General features: G+C 45.9%; 3 protein-coding genes across 26 annotated transcripts; 2 read left to right on the forward strand and 1 right to left on the reverse strand.

The window, feature by feature from the left end:
* Window positions 1-4,290: 4,290 nt before the first annotated feature.
* On the reverse strand, window positions 4,291-12,699 carry LOC120684670 (plant UBX domain-containing protein 11-like). 4 transcript variants are annotated; one of them, XM_039966547.1, is made up of 11 exons: window positions 12,530-12,689; window positions 11,124-11,223; window positions 10,284-10,336; window positions 10,093-10,174; window positions 8,182-8,247; window positions 8,022-8,089; window positions 6,277-6,483; window positions 6,131-6,182; window positions 5,672-6,034; window positions 4,961-5,209; window positions 4,296-4,808 (listed from the first exon to the last, which is right to left on the reverse strand). In XM_039966547.1, exons 2-11 carry the CDS (start codon window positions 11,221-11,223, stop codon window positions 4,591-4,593), a joined length of 1,458 nt encoding a protein of 485 aa, XP_039822481.1. In that variant the 5' UTR covers window positions 12,530-12,689; the 3' UTR covers window positions 4,296-4,590. The 4 variants fall into 4 exon arrangements, with proteins under 4 accessions (XP_039822479.1, XP_039822480.1, XP_039822482.1 ...); XM_039966545.1 differs by having other exon boundaries at window positions 4,291-4,808; window positions 5,672-6,182; XM_039966546.1 differs by lacking the exon at window positions 12,530-12,689 and adding an exon at window positions 12,472-12,489 and having other exon boundaries at window positions 4,291-4,808; window positions 5,672-6,182.
* A 1,674-nt stretch (window positions 12,700-14,373) lies between these two features.
* Window positions 14,374-14,907, forward strand: LOC120684904 (translation initiation factor IF-2-like). The gene has a single exon (XM_039966768.1). The coding sequence runs from the start codon at window positions 14,374-14,376 to the stop codon at window positions 14,905-14,907; it is 534 nt and encodes a 177-aa protein (XP_039822702.1).
* Window positions 14,908-16,646: 1,739 nt separating this feature from the next.
* Window positions 16,647-26,108, forward strand: LOC120685485. Of its 21 annotated transcripts, none has more exons than XM_039967439.1 (7): window positions 16,647-16,882; window positions 18,599-18,672; window positions 19,518-19,665; window positions 23,929-24,016; window positions 24,099-24,234; window positions 24,310-24,426; window positions 25,789-26,108. In XM_039967439.1, the coding sequence occupies exons 1-5, from the start codon at window positions 16,674-16,676 to the stop codon at window positions 24,204-24,206; spliced, it is 627 nt and encodes a 208-aa protein (XP_039823373.1). In that variant the 5' UTR covers window positions 16,647-16,673; the 3' UTR covers window positions 24,207-24,234; window positions 24,310-24,426; window positions 25,789-26,108. The 21 variants fall into 21 exon arrangements, 7 of the variants coding, with proteins under 7 accessions (XP_039823373.1, XP_039823372.1, XP_039823374.1 ...); XM_039967438.1 differs by having other exon boundaries at window positions 24,110-24,234; XR_005679596.1 differs by adding exons at window positions 18,952-19,014; window positions 25,052-25,673 and having other exon boundaries at window positions 16,647-18,672; window positions 19,518-24,234.
* The last annotated feature ends 374 nt before the right edge of the window (window positions 26,109-26,482 follow it).

A 26,482-nucleotide genomic window follows, 5' to 3' on the forward strand; every position in this document is an offset into this window, starting at 1 on the left:
GACCGGTCGCGCCTGAGTAACAGGCCGACTCGAGTTCTGCGAGGAACTTGCTTGCTCCCCGGGTCTTGAAGCTCTCAAAGTAATTTTCAATGACTCCTTGCCATCTAGAGTCTTTTCTAGCACCACTTCCCTGGCCAGAATCTTGTCATTAACATTCTTCAGCCTTTCTTCACCAATGATCACATTCTTTCATTTATCTCCTTCTGCTTGCTCCGGCCGAATGAGTACCCTAACATTGTTCAGATCAATTGTGTGAAGAGGGAACGATGCCATGTCAACTTGCATCTCATGCAAAGCCAATCGTTCTTCATTAATAGACGATTGTATCTGTCGACGAAAAATATTGCAATAATTGGTTGCATGAGAAAAAAAATTATGCCACTAGCAATATGCACGCCGCTTTAACTCCTCAAGCGGCGGTATGGCATGAGTCAATTTGATGTTTCCGTTTCTAAACAATTCATCAAATATGCAATCACACTTAGAAACATCAAAAGTAAAATGAGCTTCTTCTTGCCAATTCTTTTGAATCGGCTTAAGTTATGAACAAGAATAAGGTATAGACTCAGTGGACCATACAAGCTCAGAAGCATAAACTTCCTTTTTCCCATCGTCCGAATTATCAGATTCACAATCAACATATGTGTTGGACTGATGGGCTTTTCAAATTTGGACTCTTGGACCAAAGCTCTAATTTGAAGATGACTAATGTAAGGATAATCATAACCTTCGAGCTTTTCTTTTAAATGAGAACACAAACCACCAAGAGCTAAACCAGCCAAATTCCTTTCAGAAATTGACAAATTAAAACATTGGTTTTTTACATCTTCAAATCTTCTAAAGTAAGCATGAATAGACTCATCTCTACCCTATCTAACTGATGTTAAATCTGTCAATTTCGCTTCATTGACGCCACTATAAAAATGATCATGGATTTTTTGTTCTAATTCATTCCAAGTGTGGACCAAATTTGGAGGCAATGAAGAAAACCAAGAGAAAGCCGTTCCAATCAAAGACAAAGAAAACAAGCGAACACGCAAAGCATCGCTAGAACTAGCTTCTCCAAGTTGGGCCATATGTTGACTAATGTGTTCCCAAGTTGTTCTATTATCATTACCGTTGAATTTTATAAAATCAGGAACACATCAGCCAACAGGATAAGAAACCAAATCAAAGTCATTGGGATATGGTTTTTGATGTGAACGAGATCTACCCATATCCACTCCGCGTTTGGCTTTAAATATATTAGCCAGATCTACTTTTAGTTTAGTAAGATCGGCTTCGTAATTTCTACTTGTAGATGCTCGTGCGTTAGAAGCTAGACGATGTGTGATAGGATAAGTTTGTGCAATCGTCTGTACAGAACTAACGGATGCACGTCTTAATGAATTATTATGCACATCATCCGGAATCGACCCATGATGGACACCCGATCCTCGTGGCAAAATAGGCGGCACACTGCATGCTATAGTAGTATATGATGAATCAAAATTTGCCAATTCCCGCTAGGGCCAGCTGAACAAGGAATTGATGCAAACGGTGTTGGTGTTGCCAGGCTAGCCACCGTCACACCGGTTTGACCGTTCTAACCAGTTCGGCCATGTTTGATAGGGCCGAACGTGGTGGCGGTGACTGCCCAGCAAAATAGTTCGGCGGCATACTATACAACGGTTGTGATATAGATGCGGATGCTGTCGATGAATTAGGGTTAAGTTCCAGTAGAATAACTATGATCCAAGACTTCTCCATCACCGACGGGTGGTCCCGGACGAGAGAAAAAGTAAAAACGCCGGTTGAAGTTTGAAAATTGAATTCAAGGTGTTCCTGGGCTCCAAAAATCGCCAAAATAAAACTGGAGCAAGATAAGCTCACTAAGATCACAATGCAACAAGAAACATTCAAAAAGCTAGTGTAGATTGTTCGCAGCAAAAAGAATGAATTGGCTATTTTTGAGTTTTCCAAGTATTCTGTGGCTCGAGTTTGTTTTTATAAAATTCTAAAAAATGTTTTAAACCGTCATTTTGTCTAGTATTTGAATAAAATTTTTGGAGGAACAGTTGCATAAAAAAGTTTGAACTTCCTACACAAGTATTCATTCACACATGGCAAAATAATTAAACAAACTTATGCACATGATGCCTCAATATGCCTTATTCGCTCTGTTCGTTTGGTTTGTCAGCCAACCAGCCAACAGTACTGTTTTCTCGTACTAAATCAGCACCACCCACCAGCTACCAGCCAGTCAACAGTACTGTTCTCTCATAACAAATCAGCACCAGCCACCAGTCACATCCAAGTGAACATAGCGAATGATGTTATGATGTTGTTATTTAAATGTTAATTATGATTATCAAGTTTAGGTCGTGACAAGACCCAAGCCCCGGAATTGAAGCAAAACAAGCCTCAGATGGATGTCAGGCCGAGGAGTGAGGCTGAGATCTTCTAGGCTTAGGATTTTGTACTCTCAACAAGCATCAATTTTATTGCTTGTCGAGGGTATTCTTCTCAGTTCTCGCCCATGCCCAATGGAACAAGTATACTAGGTAGGGAGGCGCGCGTTGCCGCGCCTGTGGATGGAGCTGCACTGGTGAAGTGTTAACAGTACGTATATCCCTTTTTGAACAGTTGCACACTGTTTTCTTCATGGGCCTGACGCGTGATGCATTGATGTGTACGCTACACTATCGCTGGTTACATATTGGTTGAAGATGTGTTCCATCATATTAGCGGTGCAGATAATTCTATGATTTTAAGGTGCTGACATTCTGCCTGTTCGACTGGGCTTTCAGCCAACTTCAGCCGCGGCTGGTTGGCTGAACTCTAGAAGGCTGAGTACTATTTCTATAGTAGTTTCAGCCAGCTCCAGCCGGCCGCAGGGGGATTGGTTTTTTGTGAATATTTTAATGGTTTGTGTTGGGGGTGCCTTGAAAAATCTGAGTACTGTGATTCGTAGTTGGGCCTTCTTTGTGGTGGGTTTGTTGTGCTATTATGCAGGATATTTTTTGTGCCAGGTAATTTAGGCTATTTTTAATATTTCAGTGGCCCATGCTTAAAAAAATAGTATTTGGATAGCCACGGCAATATTGGTGTGCGTGTATCTAGTGGCCACGTATTGGCATGGACCGCTGGCCACAATATTGATGTTACTTTTCGGAGACATCAAACTTATTATTTCTGGAGGTATCCATGGTTGCGACGATTTCGGAATGAAAAGGGCTGCTGAATGGAATGGGTCCTCATGGCCGGCGAAGCTCAGGCGTCAGGTAAGTTTTGCGTTGCCGTGTAGTGATGCATCTGTTTAACATGTGTTGTGGTAACGAAGTGGACATCCTTTTCTATTGCTGCTTGCACGTTCTTTTTAATTGGCATGAACATGGTGGATGTCCTTTTCAATGTTAGGGAAGTGGGTCTAGTGACGTATCTGATGCTATGGCGATGGATGTGATTTTAACTGCAGTGGGTGGTGGTGTACAGACAGACATCGAGGGGGAGCAGCGGCCAGAGGTGTCGGCGGCGGCATAGGACCAGCGAAGGAGCAGCAGGATGAAGGTCTGACAGCAGCAGGGAAAGTAGAAATCTTCGGCAGGCACCGCCGATGGAAAGGGTAATGGGCCACGACATCAGTGAAGGAAGGCCCAGAATAAATGGAGCCCATATTCGCATAGCAGAGAAACACCGTTTGGATTGGATAAGGGAGCGTCAGTTTTTTTAGGCGGGCAGCCCACGCGTCAGGTAGCGGTAGGAGCAAAAGGCAGGTGAGCTCCCGTTGCTTGGATTCCTTCGGGCATAAGAGTGAGCACATATACTGAAACCTCCCCAACAATTATTGACTGCAGATAGCATAGGGGCAAATGGAGTGCATGTCGAGGAACTTGTCAATGTCGACCTCATCGGACGATGAATATCCGGGGAAGGTGCACAGACCTTCGGCTGGACATTTCATCAAACATGCCACGAGTGTCTAGTTTGGCATGCAACCGCAACATCGAGCTACATTACATGAGACTCAGGGTACGGATGCCAAGAAACATAGGTGTTGTTGGTGATGTTCGAAGGCATGTACTATCCTCGAAGTGTGCAACACCAAGTTCGGAGAGCACAGAGCAGGTATTTTTTTTCCAAAAAATTGGCAGCAGGCACGTTAGTGTGAAGTGACAACAATGGCGAGTGTATTGGTCCGGAACGAGCTGGGCCAGTGGACAAAACACAAGTAGCTGAAATGAACAACAGATGACGAGCTTGCCACTGTGTTTGCCATCGCTCGTGAAACTGACAACGGGAAACAGCTTCTGAACTTAACGCAAAATCTGTAGCAGCCACTGTGTTTGTAACGACCGATGGCCTAGGCCAAAGCAAATGTGGTCCATACAATATAACCAGACAGTTAAAGTTTAATCTCTGGCTATCTATACAATGAAGTGTAATGATCCAGCGACCGTAACCATATGTATAAACATTCCACAAAAGTAAACTTTACAATCTAGGGGTTAATTTTGCCACTATATTCAATATCTCAGATTCTCAGTCACCGTCGTGGCATTTGTTTCAGTTATACTCACCAACTTTGATTCTGATATAGTGTGCTGCTTTTTATTTCTGGTCACCACCTCCAAACTCTGTGGAGTTCCCATTCCAGAAAACATTTCGATCATCAGATGGACCCTGGTCATCGCTCCCTAGAGTGTGGACATTGGCACCAAATGGTCTGGACCGCCTTCGCAGCGTGTTTGCAGAGCTCTCATCAGTCGCATCTTGGCCCCTGTTACCAGGAAGAGGCCCGCGCTCACTCCATGTACCAGATGGGCGGCCTGTTTCACAGAGATATACAAATAGATAACTGCCCAGATCAGAAATCACCGAACTACAAAGGCTTCAATGAAAATGCCTATGCAATCATTCTAAAGCCAAATCTTGAAGGGACAAAGGGTGAAATAAGAAAACATACTAAGCTGCTACAGACCTTCATTTGGCTCTAGCTCAGGCCTTGACGTAGTAAGATTTCCCCTCAAGTAGGAAAGGGGATTCGCATAAGACATGATGGTTCTCAAGTAACCAAAATATCCCCCACCACCTGAACTGTCACCAGCATCGTAACATGATGACGACGATGATGATTGAAGCCTTGATACCTGAACAGGCTGCCGATGTGGAACAACAATCATAGCATGACGGTTTTGAATACCCAGCTCATATAGTGTGGTTTCCATATCTGAACAAGAATTTGGTCATCAATTTAACTAGATATCAAAAACTTCTGCAGTGATAAAAATAACAATGTAACAATACAAGAGATAAACCATACATGCTGGGAATATTCTGGAAATGATTGTCATGTAAAAGAAAATATAAGAAAAAATAAGAAAAAACAGAAGGCCTGCTTGAAATGCAACTTTTGTATGCATTCAGTATTGTATTCGAACAGTTGGTTCCTGGGTATATTGCCAGATAACTGTCTTCAAGGAAACCAAGATGGAGAAGTTATTGGTTCTGGTTTTCTATTTCTTTTTGTAGGTTCATTTGCACCCAGTCAAGTATTGTAAACAATGCTAAAGAACCAGAAAAAATTCTGCTAGCGCTGACAAATATGCCTACCAGATCACAAAACTGAGAATGCAAAATGCCAACCAGATGTAAAAACGAATATTGGATACCAGAAATGAAGATTCAGTACCTTGTTCAGAGAAAACTCTTTTTGGATAAACTAGAGAGAGATCATAAGAGCCAAGCCCACTGCCCTTGTTTTCATCCACAAAATTCTTCACTTTCCTTAACACATCTTGTTTTGTCAATTTAATTTCCAGTCTATTTCCACTGGGCATACGAATGCTGAGTTGAATATCATCTGATTTCACAGAATCAGAAACAGGTTCATCAGGGGCACTAGAAGTTATGTTATCTTGTTGCACAAGCAACTGGGTGGAAACGCCCTGAGTACTACTTGTACTAGGAGTCGCCACCACAGGAATTGCAGCGCAAGTTCCATCATCTTTGTTCTTTCTTTTCAGTGATGGTGTAGTGTCTTCATCTTCTGGGTCTGCAAAATTACCCATGTTTGAACTCCTTGAACTAACAGACAAATCACATTCAACTTCAGTAGATGCTGAATCTATATTTTCAACAGCTCTATCACCTGAATCTGATTTTGACCCTTCGCCTTGTATTTCATTTATCTCAACCAGTTCCTGATTAAGTCAAGTTTTATCACCTTAGCCCATGTACCATTTGGAATCAATACATTACATATAAAGGTCATATGGAATGAAGAAAACAACTTACATCATGGTTGGTGCCACTAGGTAGTTGTGACACAAATTCAGCTGAATGAGCAACTCCACTGGCTCCAGAAATGTCTGGCGCAGTGGATGAAAAAGAAGAATTTTCTGAAGTAGCAGAGCCTCCTTGTGGAAGTATAGTAGTAGTAGTATTCACAGGTTCAGCATTTCTTGAAGCAAGCAATGCTGTCAACAAGGTTGCTGCTGTTTCCTACAACAATTCACAAGTATACATCTTTAGAAGATCACGAAAGTGGTAGTCAAAAAAAAAGTTGGAAAACAGACTAATGCAAATCATATGATGACCGATCATTATTTTTGTTTCTCAAAGATATGATCTTACTAAGAGAAAATTCTTCCTGTAGTGACATGCTTGCACACATGCTGATGGCTAACTGGTGATAGTTGAACAATAAAATCTGGAAACTCTTTAATAGTGGTTGTTCCTCTGACAGCTGCGACTGTACTAATTTCCTGACTAATTGAGGGTATTACGGCAAATACTCTAAATTTCGATTATCCTGACAAACCCTAAATGAATTGCCTGATCTTTATGCATTACATAGAGCGAAATGATGTTACAAACTCTGGTCCAAAATGCAACCAACTTTTAATGCTTTGGCAGCTAGTATACCTTACGGTATTTCTATGTCACATAAAATGGTGCTAGATTCATCCTCAAAAAGTTCTTCTGTACAACTATTATAAGATGTCTGCTAAGTAAATTATGGGACTGTATCCATGTCTTGGAAAACTGACTAGAGGTGGTAACAAATTATTATAAAGTTGATAGCGAATGAATATTCTGGCCCAGGCAAATGAAAAATGATACAAGTCTTAACGTGCACCTACAGTTTCAAGGCCTAATGGAAAGATTTTTTGAGGGTGCTTTGAAAATTTCACCATCCTGATCATACAAGTGGCACACAATTTTCCATTCTGGCTCAGTGACTCAGTCACACGTGCCGGTGACACAGGTATTTGACACTAGAGTGGTAGAAGACAAAATGCCCCTTTCCAGGACATGGAGAAGTGTTTGAATCGTCACCTAGTTTGTGAAATAGACAAAGGTACCAGGGTATTCGAGGCATTGCGGCATCCTTTAGTGTTAGGGTACACCTAAGCGCCATGTCTATGAGTATGTAACACCTAGTCATTCTTGAAAAAAAAATAAAACCTTGTGGTGTCTTATGGTGCCAAGGATACAACTGGACACCTAGGTGACCTCATAAACCATGAAAGGATCCAAAAAGACATTCAAAGAGGTATCAAACCACACCTCACTTGAGGAAGGTATTAGCGTGTTACAGATTTATCTAACTCATGTTAGTCCTCAAGGCCTGTTAATGTTCATGATGTTATTGAGACCTATTATCTGCTATTTTCTTGATGAAACCAAGCTAAATTGTATAACTTTGCAACTAGCAGTTATGGCTTATAGGATTTTAAGTTTAAAAACAATCAAAGGGACAAATTCCCAAGATTCAGTGCAAAGGGAGGAAAACTGAGAAATCTGGTTTTGTAAAGGAAATGCACAGGATTTGTCTGTAAACTCACAAGAAAAGAGTTGAATCTTAAAGTAAGGAAGCCAGGAGTTGGTTCCAAGAACGTTTTATGATGGCCCCATTTGACAAGGACAGACAGAACTTGTACATGACTCAAACTAACACCAATGCCTAGAGATACATGATCAGTATCATGAAACATTTCTGGAACAGACTAGATGTAAAATATAAGAGGTTTGAATACCTGAAGATGAAGGGCCGCCCAAGCTTTCTCGATACTTTCTTTCATATTCTCGGAACTGATATGTCCCTCTAAGAAAAGGACTCATATTATCACTGACCAAAAACTCGTTACATAGGAAAGATGATCTTTTCTGTTTTAAGTTATGTTAGAGTCACCATACCATGATTCCATAGCATAACTCCATTCAGTCCAATCACGGATATACTTGGCACAGACTTTTGGGGATCTGATTCAGATATTTAAGGATGAAACTGAAAAGATAAATTAGAATACAAATGATCTTTGAAGATCCCATAAGTCCCAAGATATTGTCATTAGTTTAGCTGTGGGACCAATTAACTAATATGTCATTTAAAGTATCATTGTACCAAAAAAACTGCATTACAAGATGCAGTTTAGCATGCTAGACACTTCTCCGAGATGAAGCAGAAAATCATATTAGAATTTTAACTTTGCAAATGTTCTCTCTCCGAAGTTCTATGGAATGCAGCTGACAAATGACAACAAATGAAAATATTTGCCAGAGACCAATGTTGAGCAACATATCTGGATAGGGCAATTTTTGGATATCTGGTTATTATTTTTGGATATCTGGTTAACATTGGCAATTTTAACATTTGCCAAATGACAACAAATGTTATCTCTCCGAAGTTCTACGGAATAGCTGGATTTAGTGTCGATCAAGATATGACACAAGTTAACAAAGAGAGATGCTACACAGACCAATTCTCTAAATGAAGCTAATAATGGACCAAGCGAAATTAATGGAACCAACATTATGAGACGTCAAACCAGTTTCCCACATGATATTACATCTATCCTTATAGCTGTCTTTTAAAAGAATAGATTGCTAGTTCATAGCTTCTCTCTTTTGCCTCCTTAAAAAGAAAACCATAAACAAAAGGAGGAGAAATGCAAGGAAATTAAATTCCTGTAATCAACCCCCAAAGAAATTATACCTACCACTCCCTCCATTGCATTCCATCTAGGCAACAAGCCACCTATCCCTCCCGCGCCTACCCAAAAGATTTCTTCTAAATAAGAAACTAAACCCTAAAAAGTTGCTTGTAATCTCTTCAAACAGGTCCCAGCATAAATCATGTATCATATTTCTGAACTTCAATTATAAAGTATCTTCAAATCCCATGTCTTGAGATACTGGGGAATGCAAATTCTATCGTCACCATTATCATGCAAACACCCACACCTCCATGCTGCATCATTTGCACATTTGACATGGATGCACACTCTAGCACATCACACTGTGAAACTGTGAACCCAGAATCAAATGGCAGCTAACCTGATTTAGCCGTGTGTGGCATGGTGTAGGGTGGTTTGCACCTGAGATGGAGCCATGGCATAGGCAATGGTACAGGCCCACATTAGTAATGCAGGATGGACTGGAGCTGCAGCGAGTGCGCTTAAAAAATACAAATAGAGGCCCAACATAAGCTGACACAGTGCATGCTTAGATGCTTGCATAGACAGTGATTACCCCTCCAGTAGTCCAAATGAATCTGGTAGTAGCATGAAACAGTATTGACTGCCAACTGGAGCATGTACTATAACTATTTTTTTCATTTCTACTCTCCAGTCCAGGGTGTCAAAGAAAGGTTTTAATAAAGCATAATTTATCGAATGCAAGGGCCGAAAAAATTAAAAAAAATGCAAACTGTGTGTTAATTGATCCTTTTTAATCTCCAGCAACATATAGGAATTGCATGGTAACAAATAAAAAGATCACATTCCAACAGGTCAATCTAAGCAATGAGACAATATGACAAATCACTTTGCTTGCATTCCACAGCTATTGCCAGGAAAATTTGAAAAGTATAGCATGCCATGATAAGTTGGTCACAGTAGTTAAACATCTATTGCAATATTAGTAATGAGTCCTTCCGAAATAAACAAACTAAAATATGCATAAACACATTTCATCTTTAGGCAGAAAGGATCAAGAAAATTTATAGGTCAGTATTATTTGGTAGAGTATCAAACCAAGAGGGCATCATCTTGAACACAGTAAATTCAGAGCATACATTAAAGTGTCAGAAGAAACATAAAAGGATACAGATAGCTGAAAACTGTGATGCATCAACATTGCCTTGTTTGAGATGCAAGAAGATGCAGCATCTTCCTATCACTTCTACCACCTGACAGTATAAATAGAACACAAATACATGAGCATCGTGGTAACATTGATATGTAATTGTGACAATAGAAATGCTGCTGAAACTTCTGATAACAGTTCCAAAAAACTACATTTTCATCGACCAGTGTTGACTGTTCCAAACTACTTGAAGCCTCATCTTCTCCTGAAATTGAGCAAAGATATATTGTCCAATCAATAGGCTGGACTGATCACAAACCAGTATGTGACTAAGAGCATTAAAAGTATATTGTCTAGCATGGAACTTTGTTAAAGAGAAAAACTGCGAAGGAAGCTGGAGAGGGAAACTACAGCAACATGATACCTTGAGCCGGGCATAGATAATAATAAAAAGAAAGACCATGACAACACAAAATCAACTTCAAGTCCAGTCAACTTTCCACTGCACATGAAAAAATTTCTACCACTAAAATCTGAACCACAATTATCTTATTATTTTTGACATCCTAGACCCTAATAATTTCAAGGAGAAAATTTTCATTACAATGTCGTACATGGCAGTAATTTTTATCGGTTACAGATTGTCAACAATTGAGAAAAACAATGGAAAATTGTTTCAGCTGGTTGAAAAGAAAGGTAACGTTATCTCTGTTTCAATAAATAAATAAAGCTAGGTTAATGTTCACCAGATATGGGTATACTCACATAGCTTATGAAAACAATTACAGAGAGGTACCTCAGGAAATATGGCTGATCTACTAATATGTATACAAGAAGGAAAAAGATCAGAGTTTGACAAAAAAAACTAACAAAGAATTTAATTAATTTGACCAAATTAAAAAGAATGTAAACGGTGTTGACTACCAACCCTCCTATCCGCGCAGGCTTAACATGGATATTGCCTTTCATCATTAGGCTATCAACAAGAGAATGGCACAAATATTTTTTAAGAAGTTACAAAGATAGCATAGAAGACGTGGAGGAGAAATCACCTGATATGTAGACTACAAAGAGCTTTTTCTCCCTTCTTGATTGATTAATTGCATCGGGAATAGATCCTTTGTATGTCAGGGAATGAATTGTTCTCTCCATCTGAAGTTAGAAAGAGAACGTGCATAAATACATGGATAGATATATTGAATCATGCATATATATTATTTGGCCCCTAAACTATGTCATTTGGTTCAATTTACCACCTAATACAATTTGTCTTTTTTATTTCTCCACATGCAAGTGGAAAATTAATTTAAGATTTTGTAGGGTCGTAGTGAGCATCACAATTATGTTAAAAAATATATTATGAATTTTTCGTCATTATTTTTTATATAATCTTGTAGAACAAGAACAGGGATCTTCAACAAGTCATTGGTTTTTCTTGTAATCAAAGGCAAGTTAATTGAATAGTTTGACGAGTGACATGCTATCATCCTTTCTATGTACCATCACCGTTCTACGTTACATATCCCATCCAATATTTTATCATGAATATGGATGAGCATGTACAATAATATAACAAGAATGTTCACTACGAAATAAAAGCATAATTTTCTTAAAACAACAGACACACACAATAGTAAATACAAGCCAAAGATGGGGGAACATAATTTTGACATAAGAAACACATTAATGAAATCTGGAATCAGGATGCTAAAAAGCCACACCAGGCGTCAGCATGACAATACCAGACAACAGTTCATTTTTTGGCGAACATGAATTTTAAGTAACAAAGCAAGGGGTAAGAAGAGAAGAAAACAGTAAAAATCATCAGGGATTTCTATTAACAACCAACCGCTCTAACCCAAAAAAGAAAACTCTGCCACCATGTTATTGCAAGATCATATACTGATTAACTAGCGCCATTCAAAAGAAGACCAAATAGAACGTCACTTCCACCACGAGCGGAGAGAAAGAGATGCATGCTGCAAGGAGCGCTCCAACAAAACTTGACATCCCATGCATCGCCAGACTGCAAATTAGCAATATAAATCCATATCACCCGCAGACATGAGCGACACACCCTCGCCTTACCCAATCAACCACAAAGATCTATCAACTTCCGAGAATTTGAACTAATCAGCTAGATGTTTCATACTGAGAAACAACCGGATGGAACAAGACAGACTGCTCAGCAGCAGCTGCAGCTGGATGCAGTTCCAAATACTGGCCACCACACAAGCGCGCGCCGACGAAGCGCAGTATCAATTTCCGAGATCGCCAATCCACGAAGCTAATCACCTCAAGTAACCAACCCCGCAGGTGAGGAGCGGAACCCCGCCTCGGGCTAGTCTATTTTAATCCAGAAAAGGGAGAGGAGACGCCCAGGAACCGGACTGAACTGACCGGACAGGCTGCTCGAGGATGGAGAAGAGTGGAACTGAATCAGTGAGTGCGGACTCACCGCACGAGGCCGATCCGATCCCGAGTTGCGGCGGCGGAGCACGACGGCGACGACAAGGAGGGGGAGCGGGGAGCAGCGGTCCTCGGAGTAGGCGAGGTCCTCCGACGAGGGTTGGGGAATCGTTTGGATCGATCGATCGGCAAGTCGACGACGTCGACGTGGTTGAAGGTGCGGCCCATATGCCAGTGACAGCGGCCGGTTGCGGGTCGGGGGATTGGATGGGTCGGGCTGGGCTGGGCTGGGCTAGGCTTTCGGTTTTGGGCCTAAACACAAGGTCTGCTGCTGCGTAATCTGGGTCATCGGGCCTTCCGAGCCCAAAGTATTTCTTATTTTCAGTTTTTCGTTGTCCAGTCTCCACCATGTAGGGAAGAGGTATTTAAATATTTACCATCGTTACCAATGTCTTCTTTCTGTTTGTCATCATTAGAATGGAGCTAAAAAAAAATTAACTCAAAAAAAAAAGAATGGAGCTAAAAAATTGCCATCTAAATAGTTCTGAGTCCTACTTATTTACCCCTTTTGGTTCCTGGCATGGAGCGGACGAAATGACCGTCCTACCCCCTCCTCTTTCTTCAGCTCGCCTCGGCCCTGTCCCGCTCCCTCGGCCCACTCATTTCCCTTGCCCCTCCGAGGCTCCAACGCTCACGGTTCCTCTCCGCCGCCATGCGCATCCTTGTGGTGATTTGAGGGCAGCAGACCTTCAGTTTTCTTCGATTACCTTATCATGGAACTTCACACCGGCGGGCCTCACCGACTTGTATCCAGTGCCGACCCCGAATGCAACCGAGCTTGCCCCGGCGGCGCCGCCACGGAGCTTTGCGGCCGCCGCGTGGGGCGGAGCTCGCGGCCGCCGTGGACACGCATGGGGCGGAGCTTGACGTGGAGTTCGCGGCCGCTGCAGACGCGCCGTGTCGGCGGAGCTCGGCCGCTGCCGCACGCTGGAGTCAAGGGGCAGAGCGGCTAGAAGTCCGGCACCAGCTCGTCCAGCTGCCCCTCTGCAGGAAAATTTGCAAGTTTTCAATTAGCTCTTGAACGGGTCGAGTTCCAAGATCCAGTGTGAGAAAAAAAAAATATTTCTCTTAGCGCTTGCCTTTGATAGGAACATAGCTGGCATCTCACAGTCGTGGGCACGCGAGCATGTTCCGGAAAGCGGCAGCGCTGTCTGTCGTGTTCGGAGCGCGAGCGCAGGGACGCTGAGCTAGGCGGCGGCGCCCATTGCCGCGTAGCACTGCCCGTGGACCACTGTGCACATGCACGTGACGTTCTGGCGGAGGCCGCCGCCGTGCAGCCGCGACGCGCTGCCTGGGAGAGTGCATCACCGGTGGCGTTCAGGGCCAACAGCTTCCTGAGGATGTCGCCATGTCGGAGTCGGGGGACGGTGATCTCGTCCAGGAGCGTCTCGTGAATGGGGACGAAGCTTCCGGTGGCGCTCCGAGTCGCCACTACTACAAAAAAAAGAGGTATAGGCACCGGTTAAAATAAGCTTTAGGTACCAGTTCTATAACCGGTACCCGGCAACCGAGACCAATGAAGTCTGTCTTTAGTACCGGGTAAATCACCCGGTGCCTATGACCTCCTTTAGTACCGGTTGGAATACCAACCGGTACCAAAGGCCGCTACGCCGTTCGCTTGCATCCTCCCCCGTTCCCCGCATCCTCTCTCCGTTCCCACAAAATACTGAATTATTCATAGATCCACAAATTATTGAATTGACGAACACAAAATATTCACAATACTCATAGATCCCACAAATTATTCAAAAAATTGTTCACAAAATAGATGCAATCCATACAACATACATCTCTATTTCAGAAATCAGAAAAGTAAGGAAAAAATCTCCCACGATGGCAGCGGCGGCGGCCAGCTGCCCATGCGTCTGCACCCCACTGCCGGCTCCCGCGGCGGCGGCCCTCGGGCCGCACCCCACGGCCGGCTCCGCGGCGCCAGCCCTTGCACCGCACCCCACGGCCGGCTCCCGGCCAGCTTCTGCGCCCTCCGGGGGCATTCCGTCGAACGGGCTACCTGCACATACAAGAACCAAGAACAAGATTCGCATCCAACAACAAGAAGAAGAGGCCGCAAGAGAATCTTGCAGGCGATGCAGCGGTCGAGCGGAAGAACCAGTGCAAGAACTAACCGAGAGGTCGATGGGTCTCGCCGGATCGATCGATGTGCCGAGTGGGTTCTTGAAGCCTCAAGCTCCTGCTGCCGTGCGGCCCTCGCGCTCCCCCACGGCGGACCCCCCGGCGAGCGCCCCGCAGCAGCGGGGCCCGCAGCGGCGCCCGGCGGCGGCGCCCGGCAGCGGCCAGCGCGCCCTGCAGCGGCGGCCGGCGACGGCCAGCGCGCCCCGCAGCGGGGGCCGGCGCGGCCCGCAGTAGTGCCAGCAGTGGCCCGCGCGCCCCGCACTCCAAAGGATAAGATAGAGGGATGAGAGGCAGAGAAATGAGAGCGGTGGAGAGAAGATCGGCGCCAGCACTTAGAAATATCTGGAACAGAGGCTGCCCCCACTCTTTTGGTACCGGGTGGTTGTTTCCACCGGTGCCGAAACTCGACTTTTGGCACCGGTGCGTGCTATCACCTGGTACCAAAATACATCTTTTTCATTGGTTCCGGATTTTGACATAAACCGGTGCCAATCTTTAATCATTGGTACCAGATTGTCCCATGACCCGGTGCCAAAAGCTCTTCTGGACACCTCGGGCTATTGGTCCAGATCAAAAAGTACCGGGTGAAACAACAAGCGGTACTTTTGGTCTGAACCGATGGCCCGTTTTCTAGTAGTGCGCGGGCGTTGAAGCCTGTGTAGAGGACGGCGACATCGTGCTGCTCTCGTCCAGCAATTGCCGCCACCCACCGGCAGAGTGGTCGCTGCCCTAGTCCAGTAATTGAGTTAGGACAGGCGTGCAAGTGGTTGGTTTGGGGAAGAAGACGGAGGTGGAAGAGATCGGTGGTCCCACTAGTCATAGAGATGGAAGAAGAGAGCAAGGACATCGCAACGTATACTTGGGATAAGGTAGGGGTATGATAGTCTTTTCACATATTTCTTCCATGCTGGCAATCTGAGTTGGCCTGCCACAGGGTCGGAAGTGGCAAATAAGTAGGAATCGGAACCGTTCAGGTGGCAAATCTTTAAACTCCATTCTAGTGGTGGCAAACATGGAGGAGACATTGGTAACGATGGTAAATATTTAAATTACCCTGTAGAAAAATTCACTTAGCTCTTAAGGGCGTCCACAATGGTTAGCTATTTAGCTACCTAGATTTGATGTGGCAACAAAAAAGTAGGAGAGAGAGTAGTCACTAGCGACGAGCAAATAGCTGATCTATTTCACATAGTTCAAGAATATGTGAGAGGATCATGTGAGTCCAATCTATCTATCTATACTATAAAGGATGAAAGAATTGAAAACAATTGTTACCCACTCTAACCCACCCACCCCTCTCATAAAATACCTTTCTTAGGCTCACATGGAAGATCTTAGCGCTTGACCAAACCACAAAACACCATCAAGAAAAATATTTCTGCCCAAATCCTATGTTTTTTCTCACCACGGCGCCTAGTACCCGCCTCCCGCGCAGCCCTTGATTTGGGGCTAAAATCAGTCCCGCCCAGGGTTTTCTCTACCGGCCGAGAAATTCCGAAATCTCCGAAATCTCCCGTCTACCGGTGGTGCCCGGTATTTTGCTGGTACCACCCAAAATTTTCGGCATTTTAAAACTGTGCGCGCTAAAAATTGAGTCCAAATGTTGTGCGAGCCCGCCAAGCAATTGGAACCCAATAAATACCCGTTCCTAATCCATTATGGGGGCTGCTTGTTGTATTTTGGATTGTGCATTGATATTATGTAATATTTGGCACTATGGTGGACTTTGTAATATTTAGGACTAGACTATTTATATAAATATCATTGAATCGGTAGTTCATAGTATGTGTATATTTACTTTTTTATTTAAAATGATATAGAACTGATGTACATGATTTTCTGAATAAAAAAATGTTTTTTTTGTAAATTTTGTCTGAAATTTTTTTTATCGCCGATAAATTTTTATTTCCGTTTACCGTGATCACCGAGATTTTAAAAATATACCGGTAGAGAAAACCTTGGTCCCGCCTCCCCCTCCGGTCGTTTCCTTCCGAAAAAACATGGTGCCGCTGCCCGTCTCCGGCCCTCATCCGCGCCTCCGCTCCGTCCCGGCGCGCTGGCACTCCCCATCCTTGGCTGCCGTCCGCGCCACCGCTGCTCCGTCTCCGGTCGGCGCGCGCTGCTCCGTCCCCGGCCGCCACGCCGTCCGCGCGCCGCTGCGCCGTCCCTGGCCGCCACGCCGTCCGCAGGCTGCCGGCGGCTCCGATCTGTAAGTCCCCTCCCCCGACCTCGACGCACCACCGCTCGCCGCCGGCCGCCACCACAGGTGAGCTCCTTGAGATCCATGGAAGCATCATGTGTCTGCCATTCTCATGTGTCTGCCGGTCAATGCATCCTACTCCACTACGCGCCCGGCCGTCGCACGTTCGCCTCGGCTTCCTCCCCTACCCATCCACGCACCCGGCTGAGCCACGGGGTCTTCCGGCTCCCAGCGCCGCCTCTACCCGCCCACGCGCCCCTGCCTCACGACCTCCTCTCCTCCACACTCCAGCCCCACGCCGACCACGGTTCCTTTCTGGAACCCGGCACCAACGGCCCACCCCTGCGCCGCCTCTCCCCGCTCCCGCTCGCGCGTTTCCCCCAGGCACGGACCGTGGGGCAGCGGGTCTCCAGATCCGGGCCGCAGCCCTCCCTCGTCGCCTGACGTGCTGCCGGTCCGCACCGCCGTCGCCACACTCGGCCTCTCTGCCGCTCCCCGATGCCCTGCCTTCGCCGTCCGCCGTCCGCGGGCGGCTCTCTCGCCGGCCGCTCACACCACTCGCGAGCACGAGAACCTCTGGGATCCTCGACCCTCGCGGGCTCCCCGCTCCGCTGAAGAAATCGAAGGCGAGTAGGAGCAAGAAGAAGCTCAAAACCAACGTCGCCACTTCTGGAACCATCGGCGGCCTATGATGACGCTGACGGCTTCCTGCCGGCTCATGCTGCACGCAGCGGCGATGGGATGTGTTGTTTGACAGTTTGAGCTCCCCTCCCACCCAAACCACAGCGACTGGTTCCTTTTCCCTTCCGCGCTCGTCGAGCATGCCCACCGCAACGGGGTAAGTGAATTTCTCCTCTGGCCTTTAATCCGTTTGCCCGCTAGATGTTCAAGGAAATGCTCGGTGTTGTTAATAGGGTTCACAGATTGCTACAAGGATGGGAAGGTATCTCTTTCACCACGTGGGATGGCTACAAGGATTACCCTACAGTGCCAGATGACTCTAATAGGGTTCAGGATTAATAGGGTTCACAGATTTCAGAACCTGACATAAGACACAAAACTGGTTGGTCCTTATTAATGGTTTTTGAAACTGTGGAAAATGCATGTTTTCCCTTGTTGCTTAAACTTGTAAAATACAGGGAAGAAAAATACGATAATGGAGCAACAAAACAACTTGAAACAGCATGCTTCCCTTTGTCCTTTGATGTTGAATTACAAAAAAGGTTTATGTCACTCACCTGCAATAGCTGAAAAGATGAGTTAAGGATAATGAGTTGATGGCTACTGGATGATACTGCCAGTCTCTATCACATTGCTTAAACATTCGTGTTTTTTCTCCGCATTCCTTCATTTTCGTTTTGCTCTATAAATATCTGACTCTGCTCTGTTGCTACAGAATCATTCGTTATATCATTCAGAATTATTTATTGCAAGTAAACATAAATAAGATGTTTTGAGCATTCATATGATATGATTCTGTAATTGTTTTCATAATGGAGTCCAGCTTTTAAAGTTTTAGTATTTTAGGGGCTGGATCACTGAACAATAAGGAACCAATTTTTCCATACCATTCTTTCTACTTGTCATTCAGAATACTTGCATCTATGGTTTACATGCTGAACTTCTGTGGAATAGCTAGCTAATGATATAATTTTTGAAGAGTAGTTCTTTATGATTGTATTTAGGAGTTAACACTCAGTTATAAATTCTTATTACTTTCTGCAGGTTTTCTGTTTGGTTGCAATGGAAAAGCCTGTGTCCCTTAAGCCTGAGCACATCAGAAATGAGAAAAGTCAAAGGTCCAATCTCTCTTTACTCTCTTCATGTTATTACTATATTGCAGCACTACCAGTTCTCTTGCTGTGGTTTGAATGTTTGATTTGCTCATGGAAATGTAGCAGAATGACAAATCTGGTTAGGTTACAATCCCTGACTGCCCTTACAATTTTTTTCTTCCTCTTAATGAAATGACGTGCAGCTCTCCTCCGTGTTCCAAAAACAAATGTAGCAGAGTGTGCATCTTAAGATTTTGTTGTTTGATTAGTGCTCAGAAAAACCAGTTTTGTGTCTTATGTTAGGTTCTGCAATCCGTGAACCCTATTAATCCTGAAGAGGTGTTAGTCTACAAGGATCACTGTAAGGTATACTTTGCTACACCACATGCGATTTGAGTTCGATTGCCCCATCAGTCATCACGTGCATACGCTTTAGTCGTTGATCTAATCCAAGCATTGCGTTGTGAACTTGTGCATGTGTTATTATACTTGCCAGTGTGTGTAGAAATAAGTGACATGCTTATAGACCTGTTCCCCTGTTTTAGGATCAGGAAGTGCTACACTGGTGCCTGCAATATCTATTTAATTCTCTTGGATGTTTCAAATATATCTGTTTGTTTAAATTTGAAGTTTTGAACGAAGCTGTCATCTTGTGACACTCAGTGGTTAATGGGTAGTTTATAGAGTGTGTTGCTTAACTAATTGCTGTTAAAAAAAATGTTCGAGATGCACTATAATGTATGTTTCTGCATTAATTGTTTCGTGCTTATGGTTGTGTGCTAATTAAATGTTATGTATTGATGGGCGCACATTGTAGAACTTGAATAATGAAAATAGGAGTGACTAAACTTGTATGTTTGTGGCAAAAGGTGAAAGTTCTCGCCCTTGGGCCGATTGGAAGACGGCCGCCCGTTTCGGCCTCCCTTGGATCAGCGTGCTTACATGGAAAATGGTCCGGAGATCACATCTCCCAACGTGGAGCGCCGTCCCTCCGCCAGATTGCCTCAACCAGCCTAGGTATGTTGCACACCAGCTGCTCGATCGATGTCAAATCCAATGTTGGATCATCACTAGACTTCATGTTTACAGTAATGGTGTTGCCTGCTTTCTTTGTCTTCAGTCCATGTCTCCATCCGTTCCTTTTCTCTCTACAATGCCCGATTTTTCTCTCTACAATGCCTAAATATGCACATGCCAAAGAGCATCTCCAGTAAATACCCTATCTGAGTCCCTACTTTTAAAATAGGGGCTGGAGGGTAAAAAACTTACTCCAACAGAGCCCCTACTTGAGTCCCTAGAGTAGGGAGGCACCCAAATTACCCCTAAAAACCCCAACTCCCACGGGTCCCTAGGGAGGCCCCTACTCCCTGTCCTCCCCTTCTCCGCTCACCCGCTCGCGTCTCCTTCCATGTTGCGCTGCACCGTCGCCACCGCTCGACCGCGCCGCACCGTCGCTGGCGCGACCTCACCTTGCCGCACCACCGCTGGCCTGAACGCGCTGCGCCGTTGCCGATGCGACCTCGCCTCGCCGCGCCACGCTAGCGCCAGCCTGACCGCGCAGCGCCGCCAGCTCGCCTCCCGGCACTCCGCCACGACACCACACGCGCCAGCACTCGCCCGACCGCCCGCACGCGGAGCAACTTGCTCCTTCGCTTCGCTGACGGGCCCCTACTCCTGCGCGCCGCCGCACTGGCCGCCGCCCGTGCTTCTTCTCCATGCCGTGGCAGTGGGATGGGGCCGAGGAGGATGTGGTCGGATTGCGGCCGACGCAGGTGGAGCCGGAGTCGGAGCTCTTCCCGGCTCCCTTGCCCAGAGATGCGCCTCCCCCGTCGGACAGGGAGGGAGCTCTGCCGCCACTCCCGTGTGTGGAGCTCTGCCGGCGCCGCGCGGCTCCCTGCCCCCACCGGGAGCTCCGACGCTGCCTCTCCAGCTTCCTCTCCAAGGAGTTCATCGAATTTGGTGGAGCTCTAGGCCAAGAACAAGAAGAGAGCAGTGCGGGAGATCTCGTGCAGGAAAAAGGAGAGAGAGAGCCAAATTTTGTATGATTAAAAGAAAAGAGCCGCAGGCTCGTGTCGTAGCGCCTCCCCTGCTTGTCCGTGCCGCCGCCGCCGGCTCCTTGCAGTTCGAGCTCAGGTCGCAAGCTCGCCGAGGGACTCGGCCGCAAGCTCGCCCCTTTCCTCTTGATCTTCCGAGACGGATGCAGAGCCAGGGTGGGGGACTGCTGTGAGAGCTCGAGCGCCACAGGCTGCAGATGCGGACCAGCACCCCGCGCTGCACCACCCCAGCCTGCAGCTGCGGTGGAGAGAGGAGAGGAAGGAGGAAGGAGGAAGGTGCTGCGAAGGAGTGGGGAAGGAGAGAGAAGAGGAGGAAATAATGAAAAAAATGTAAGTGAGACTGGGACCCCATGTGCCAAATAGAAGTAGGGGCTGGATAGTAGGGGTTGTTGCTGGAGTCGATGGTAATTGTCACAGCTCCAAAAAGTTGGGACAGTCTCTACTCAAGAAAGTAGGGACCTTGAGTAGGGGCTGTTGCTGGAGATGCTCTAATGGCCAATACTGTTTGTATACTATAAAAGTAGCCGACTGATTTACAACATTAGGAGTCTGAACCAAAAATAATGCGGTGAATAATTTTATATAGGCTATTTTGTTACATTCATGGTGATCTCAGGCTGAACCAGCACCCGGGCACCAACGCCCGCCGCCGCCGCCGCCACCGTCTCCCTCATCTCCCTCAGCACCCGCGGCCCCAACTCCCACCGCTAGAAGGGGAGGGGAGGGCCAAGATCCATGGCGCCACCGGATCTGCGCCATCCACGGTGAGGCCACCTCCCTACCCCCTTCCCCTCGACGGAAGCCACCCTGGCGCCACCGCACACCAGCACGCCACCCGCCACTCCGATGCCGGCGTCCAACAGCAAGGCGCCGCCCTCCCCGGCGCTGGTGTCCACACCCCCCCCCCCCCGCTTCCTGCTCCCCGCCTCTCGCACTCTCCCCGGAGGCGGCCCCCTTCTACCCGGTCACCGGGCATCCAAAGGAGCGGTGCTGGAAGGACATCTCCCTCGGGACAGCGCCCGCCGCGACGCACGGCCCTTGGGGTGCCGGCTTGGGATGGTGTTGCGACCGGCGTAGCCATGCGGGGCCGCGGCTCGCGACCGGCGCGGCGGCCACGGTTGCTCCCCGAGAACGTGCCCCAGGTCATGCCCCCCAACCGCGTCCCCATCACAATCATCGACACATTGCCGAGAAGGCGGCGTAGCGCCAGCAGCACCAGCAGCCGGCGGCGTCCGAGGGCGAGGAGGCCGACCCCTTCGTGGCGAACTACGGCGATGTCCCCGACGAGAAGGTCCAGTCCAAGGCCGTCTCGGGCCACTCGTGGACCAATGTCGGCGACCTCAGCACCGCCGCCATCGGTCGCTCCATGCTGCTCCGCGGGTCTGCCAGCTCGGTCGCCTCCCACGGCAGCAGGCTGGCCTTCCTCGTGCTGCGCCAGGGCATGGACACCGTGCAGTGCGTATTCCACGCCGGCGGAGACAGCCCTGGCATCAGCCCGGGGATGGTGCTCTTCACCGCCGCCCTCGCCGCGGAGTCTGTCATCGATGTCGAGGGCATCGTCGCCGTGCCCCGCACCCCGGTGCTCTGGGCCACCGCCCGGCACGTCGAGGTCCGCGTCAGGAAGATCCGCTGGGTCGCCAGGCGGGTTAGCCCGGGCCTCCCGTTCAGCCTCAACGACGCGGCGGCGGAGGAGGAGGAGGAGGAGGAGGAGCTCGAGGGCTAGGGAGCCGGAAGACCCCGCGTTAGCCAGGACACTCTTTCAACCACAGGGTGCTCGACCTGCGAACGCCCGCGAGCCAGGCGATAATCCGGATTGAGGGCCAAGTTGAGAACGTGAGTGAACTTTAATTTGATGATAGTTTTTCTGCAGATTCTGATCTGATCTGCGATAACTTGATGAAATGCTTATGCATCTTTCATCAATCATCATTCACCACGTATGCTCTGATCTGTAGTTCATCGAGCACTTTGCACTTGAACTGTAAAAGAGAGCCTGCCAGTTTGCAGCTTATATATAAGTTATAAGAACCATTGTCTTGGATGTATACACATGATCTTACTGTCAGGCATTGAGATTTTTTCTTGTTTTTTTATTTCTTCACCATTCAGTGTTACTTCTGTTTTGGTTGTAGATTGTTTTCTCTTTCCTTTACTGCATTTATTTGCCACTTAATTACAAAGCCTAAAGTAGAAGATACACTGTAAGGCATCCTAAATATGCACATTTAATTTCTTCTATGGAGCAGACAATGATGTTCTTTGACTTCAATGAGATTTTCATATTTAATGTGGAAAATATGAAAAGAGAAAAAAAACTGTATTGTATCACATGATAGTTTTTATTTGCGACTTGGGAGCCAAGCATTTGTCTCAGTAATTCTTTTTTGTCATTACAATAGTATGGAAAATCTGTTTTTTTTGCCATAAATTCATTATCTTATTGGCTCAATATAAGATGTATGATATTTTTCCTTTACTGCAATCATTCTATCTCATACCATTGTAGCACAATCAGGTACTCAGGTTCCATGTTCACTTCTCAAGGATCAGGTTCCCTGTACGCTTTTTCAGGTTCAATTGCTTCATTGCTTGTGAAATGCAATACTTGATGGGATATTGGGATGGGGTAATTAATGTTGTGAAGTAGGTATTCATATGGAAGAGCTGCGTAAAGGCATGGAAGCAAATGCTATTTAGTCATTCCATGCAACTCCTAGCTTTATGGTTTTGAGCATGTGCAATGTTGATGATAGTGAGTTTAGAATTTTTTTTTTACTTTTGATGACTAGCAGGAATTTAATTAACCTAAAATCTTGAATTAGTCCTTTCCTGAACGCATTGAGATCTATTAGTGGTGACATAAAACGCTAAGTTTCTACTCCATTTATCTATGTGTACCACTTCCTTTTGGACCTTTGGTTCTACAAATGGACATAATGTCATTGCAATGTATAATAACTTCATTTGTCTGTGAATTCTCTTTGTGCTTATGTTGCTTTCCTGACAAGCAATGTTGTTTCAAATTGTTCTGTGGTCATTTAACACGCAAAGCTAGGAAACATATTTCATTTGTTTATGTGATGTACTTACAAAGCTGCAGAGTATTGCTTAATTTGATTACCTGACATTCAATTAGTTGCAAATCTTCTATCTAATAAAGTTCTTATTATATTTAGAAAAAAATTCTTGTCTCCATTTTGCTATCATGCATGTTGGAATTATGCAGCACTGCTCAGTATACCTCCCTCTCTGCTGCTACCTCTGCGTACGCCGCCGCCGTGCTGCTTTGGGTTCTTCTCCCGCCCCCACCACCAGTACTCTTTCTCCCTTCTATCCCCTGTTTTCTTTTCGAGTTTTCTTTTGCTCTTTTCCCTTTTTTTGATTCGTGGCGCCCAGCCATGGAGCAGGAGAATGAAGGAGGAAGACTGTCACGTATTACATCAGAGAGGCATACCAGATGTAATTACAGTATGGTTTTCTCCCATGTCTCCAAGTTGGCAGTGATCAGAGGCCGATCTATCTCACTATGGAGGTTGCAAACTTAACTTTAATTTGGTACTCTTTCACTTCCATATCTACCGTTACTTGATTCGATTCATATTTTCAGGTTTGCAAGATAGTTCCTGGACAGCAGTACAGGAAGAAGCTGGAAAGCCAACAGGTGTCTAAGCTAATGGACTCAACATGCCAGCATCCATCTGCCTGTGAGGCAAACATTTGTCAGGTTCTTCCTATTACTACATTTTCTGTTTTATCGGATTCAAAGTGTGTGAAAAGAAACTTTAATGTTTTCTCTATATCCCTTTTGTTTAGGTTGTTAAACGCAGTGACTACAATAGTACTGAGCATTCAAGCGTCACACTAATATGTTTTCTCTAAATGAAGTTGAAATTTTTAGAATAGATCAAGCGTCACATGATAGCCAATCATATATTAATTGGAGCAAGATATCTGCAGATATGTGGAGTAAAGATATGAATTTCACACTAAAAAGCATAGCCAAGCATCTACAACAAAAACTTTCTACTAAAACATGTATTATCTGATTATTGCGTACATCTACATATGTGGAGCGCAACAAAACTTGATTTGTCATTTTTTAATTTATCTACGAATTACTACACATTTATCAATTTTCAGCAAATTTAAAGAATTGAAGAGAGAGAAAACCACTAAAGATAGAGACTTTGCAACTGGACCCTGAACTTCTAAGGAATTAAGCCGCAACACATGAGCTATGCAGCAGTGCAGCACTATTTATTTGAAGTCTAGATCTTTGCATTGGGAACCCTGAAGAATTTCCCTAATCATGTTTCTTCCTTCTATCTCTTCCCTCACGAACATAGCAGGGGAGCAGTCTCGGCGGCCGCACTGGTAGTGAGGGGCAGCACTGGGTTAGCTCGGGATAGTGTGCACCCGTGGAGGGGCGAATCGAGGGCGGAGGGGGCCGGTAGCCCTGCGGCCACGAGCAACAACGGAGCCATGCCGCTCGGTGGCGAGCACGTTCCGATGCTGTCAATCTGGCTGGGAAGGCCGCGGCCGCGGCAACTGGCCGGCCGTCGAGTTGCGTCGGGCCCGTGTTGTCACAAGGCCGGCCACGGTTCGGTGGAAGGCGGGCTGTAGTTTGCTGGTCACACACGCTGGCTCGCTGGGCAGCGACGCAACACGACCTCGACGGCGGCCAGGATGCCGAGAGGGAGGCGGAAGGTGGGGTGGGAGGGGGCGTCGCGTTGCGCTGGACCCAGAGCACGCCGGGAGGATTAGGGAGGTGCAGGAGTCACCGGCGGTCGGGTTCGCGAGAATTCAGGATGGTTCGGATCGACGATGAAGCGGGTGAAAGACCTGCACAGACCCGCACCAAACTTCATTGACGGACCAGATTGGCTGATAGCTCGATCCGACGGTTAACGAGTTCTCGGGTGACGTGGCAAGCTGGTTTGCCGGCTTTTGGTGCAGGATTCGTATATGGAGGTTATGGTTCCTTTGATGAGTTTTCTTTTGTTGCATTTTCCTTCGATCAGTGCTCTCATGATTAAAAGTCATGTTCGCACTTTAGCAGATGATAATGAGTTCATTCAATGCACAGATGACATCATGCCAATGCGAAGCAATGGGAGGCAAAGTGGTTGATGCTGACAACTAGCCAATGCGGAACTCTGGCAAGTGACTGGGTTAGTAGGAGGATGGCAAAAATAGAGGTGGTCATGGGGAGGCGAAAGTAGAGAGAGTATAAAAGAGAGATTGTTGCACCGATTTGTACTTTTATTCTATTATATCATGTATCTAACTATTTGCTTGGGTACTTTAGAATACGAACATGGTGCATGAATATTTTTCACATCAAAGAATATGTCTTTATTGTTGTATGTACAAATATTTCATATGATGAAAATTGATGCTCCTTTTCGATCGAAGAAAGAAATTCGGTATGAACCTATTCTTAGAAAATAAATATGTAATTATACTTAATGAATTTGAATGTAAATACTCTTGCAAGGTTTTTATATTCAATAACAAGGACTTTTAATTGGAATGTTGATGCATGCAAACTATGTTGCAATGTGGGACTGCATCCCGCTGTGCTGGAACCTGGAAGGAACAGTTAGACGACAAGGAGAAACTGAGCCCAAACCCAAGCATTGGTCGGCTCGCACCACACACTCGGCTGTTGTGACTGGTTGCCTGCGGGGATCAGATTACCCGGTCGAGATTTTGGTAATTGGATTGCCGGCCATATTATTTATTATTTGTAATTAGATATTGTTAATTATATATTAAGT

The sequence above is a fragment of the Panicum virgatum genome, chromosome 8N, assembly GCF_016808335.1.
Source record: "Panicum virgatum strain AP13 chromosome 8N, P.virgatum_v5, whole genome shotgun sequence".
NCBI classification, from domain to species: Eukaryota; Viridiplantae; Streptophyta; class Magnoliopsida; order Poales; family Poaceae; genus Panicum; species Panicum virgatum.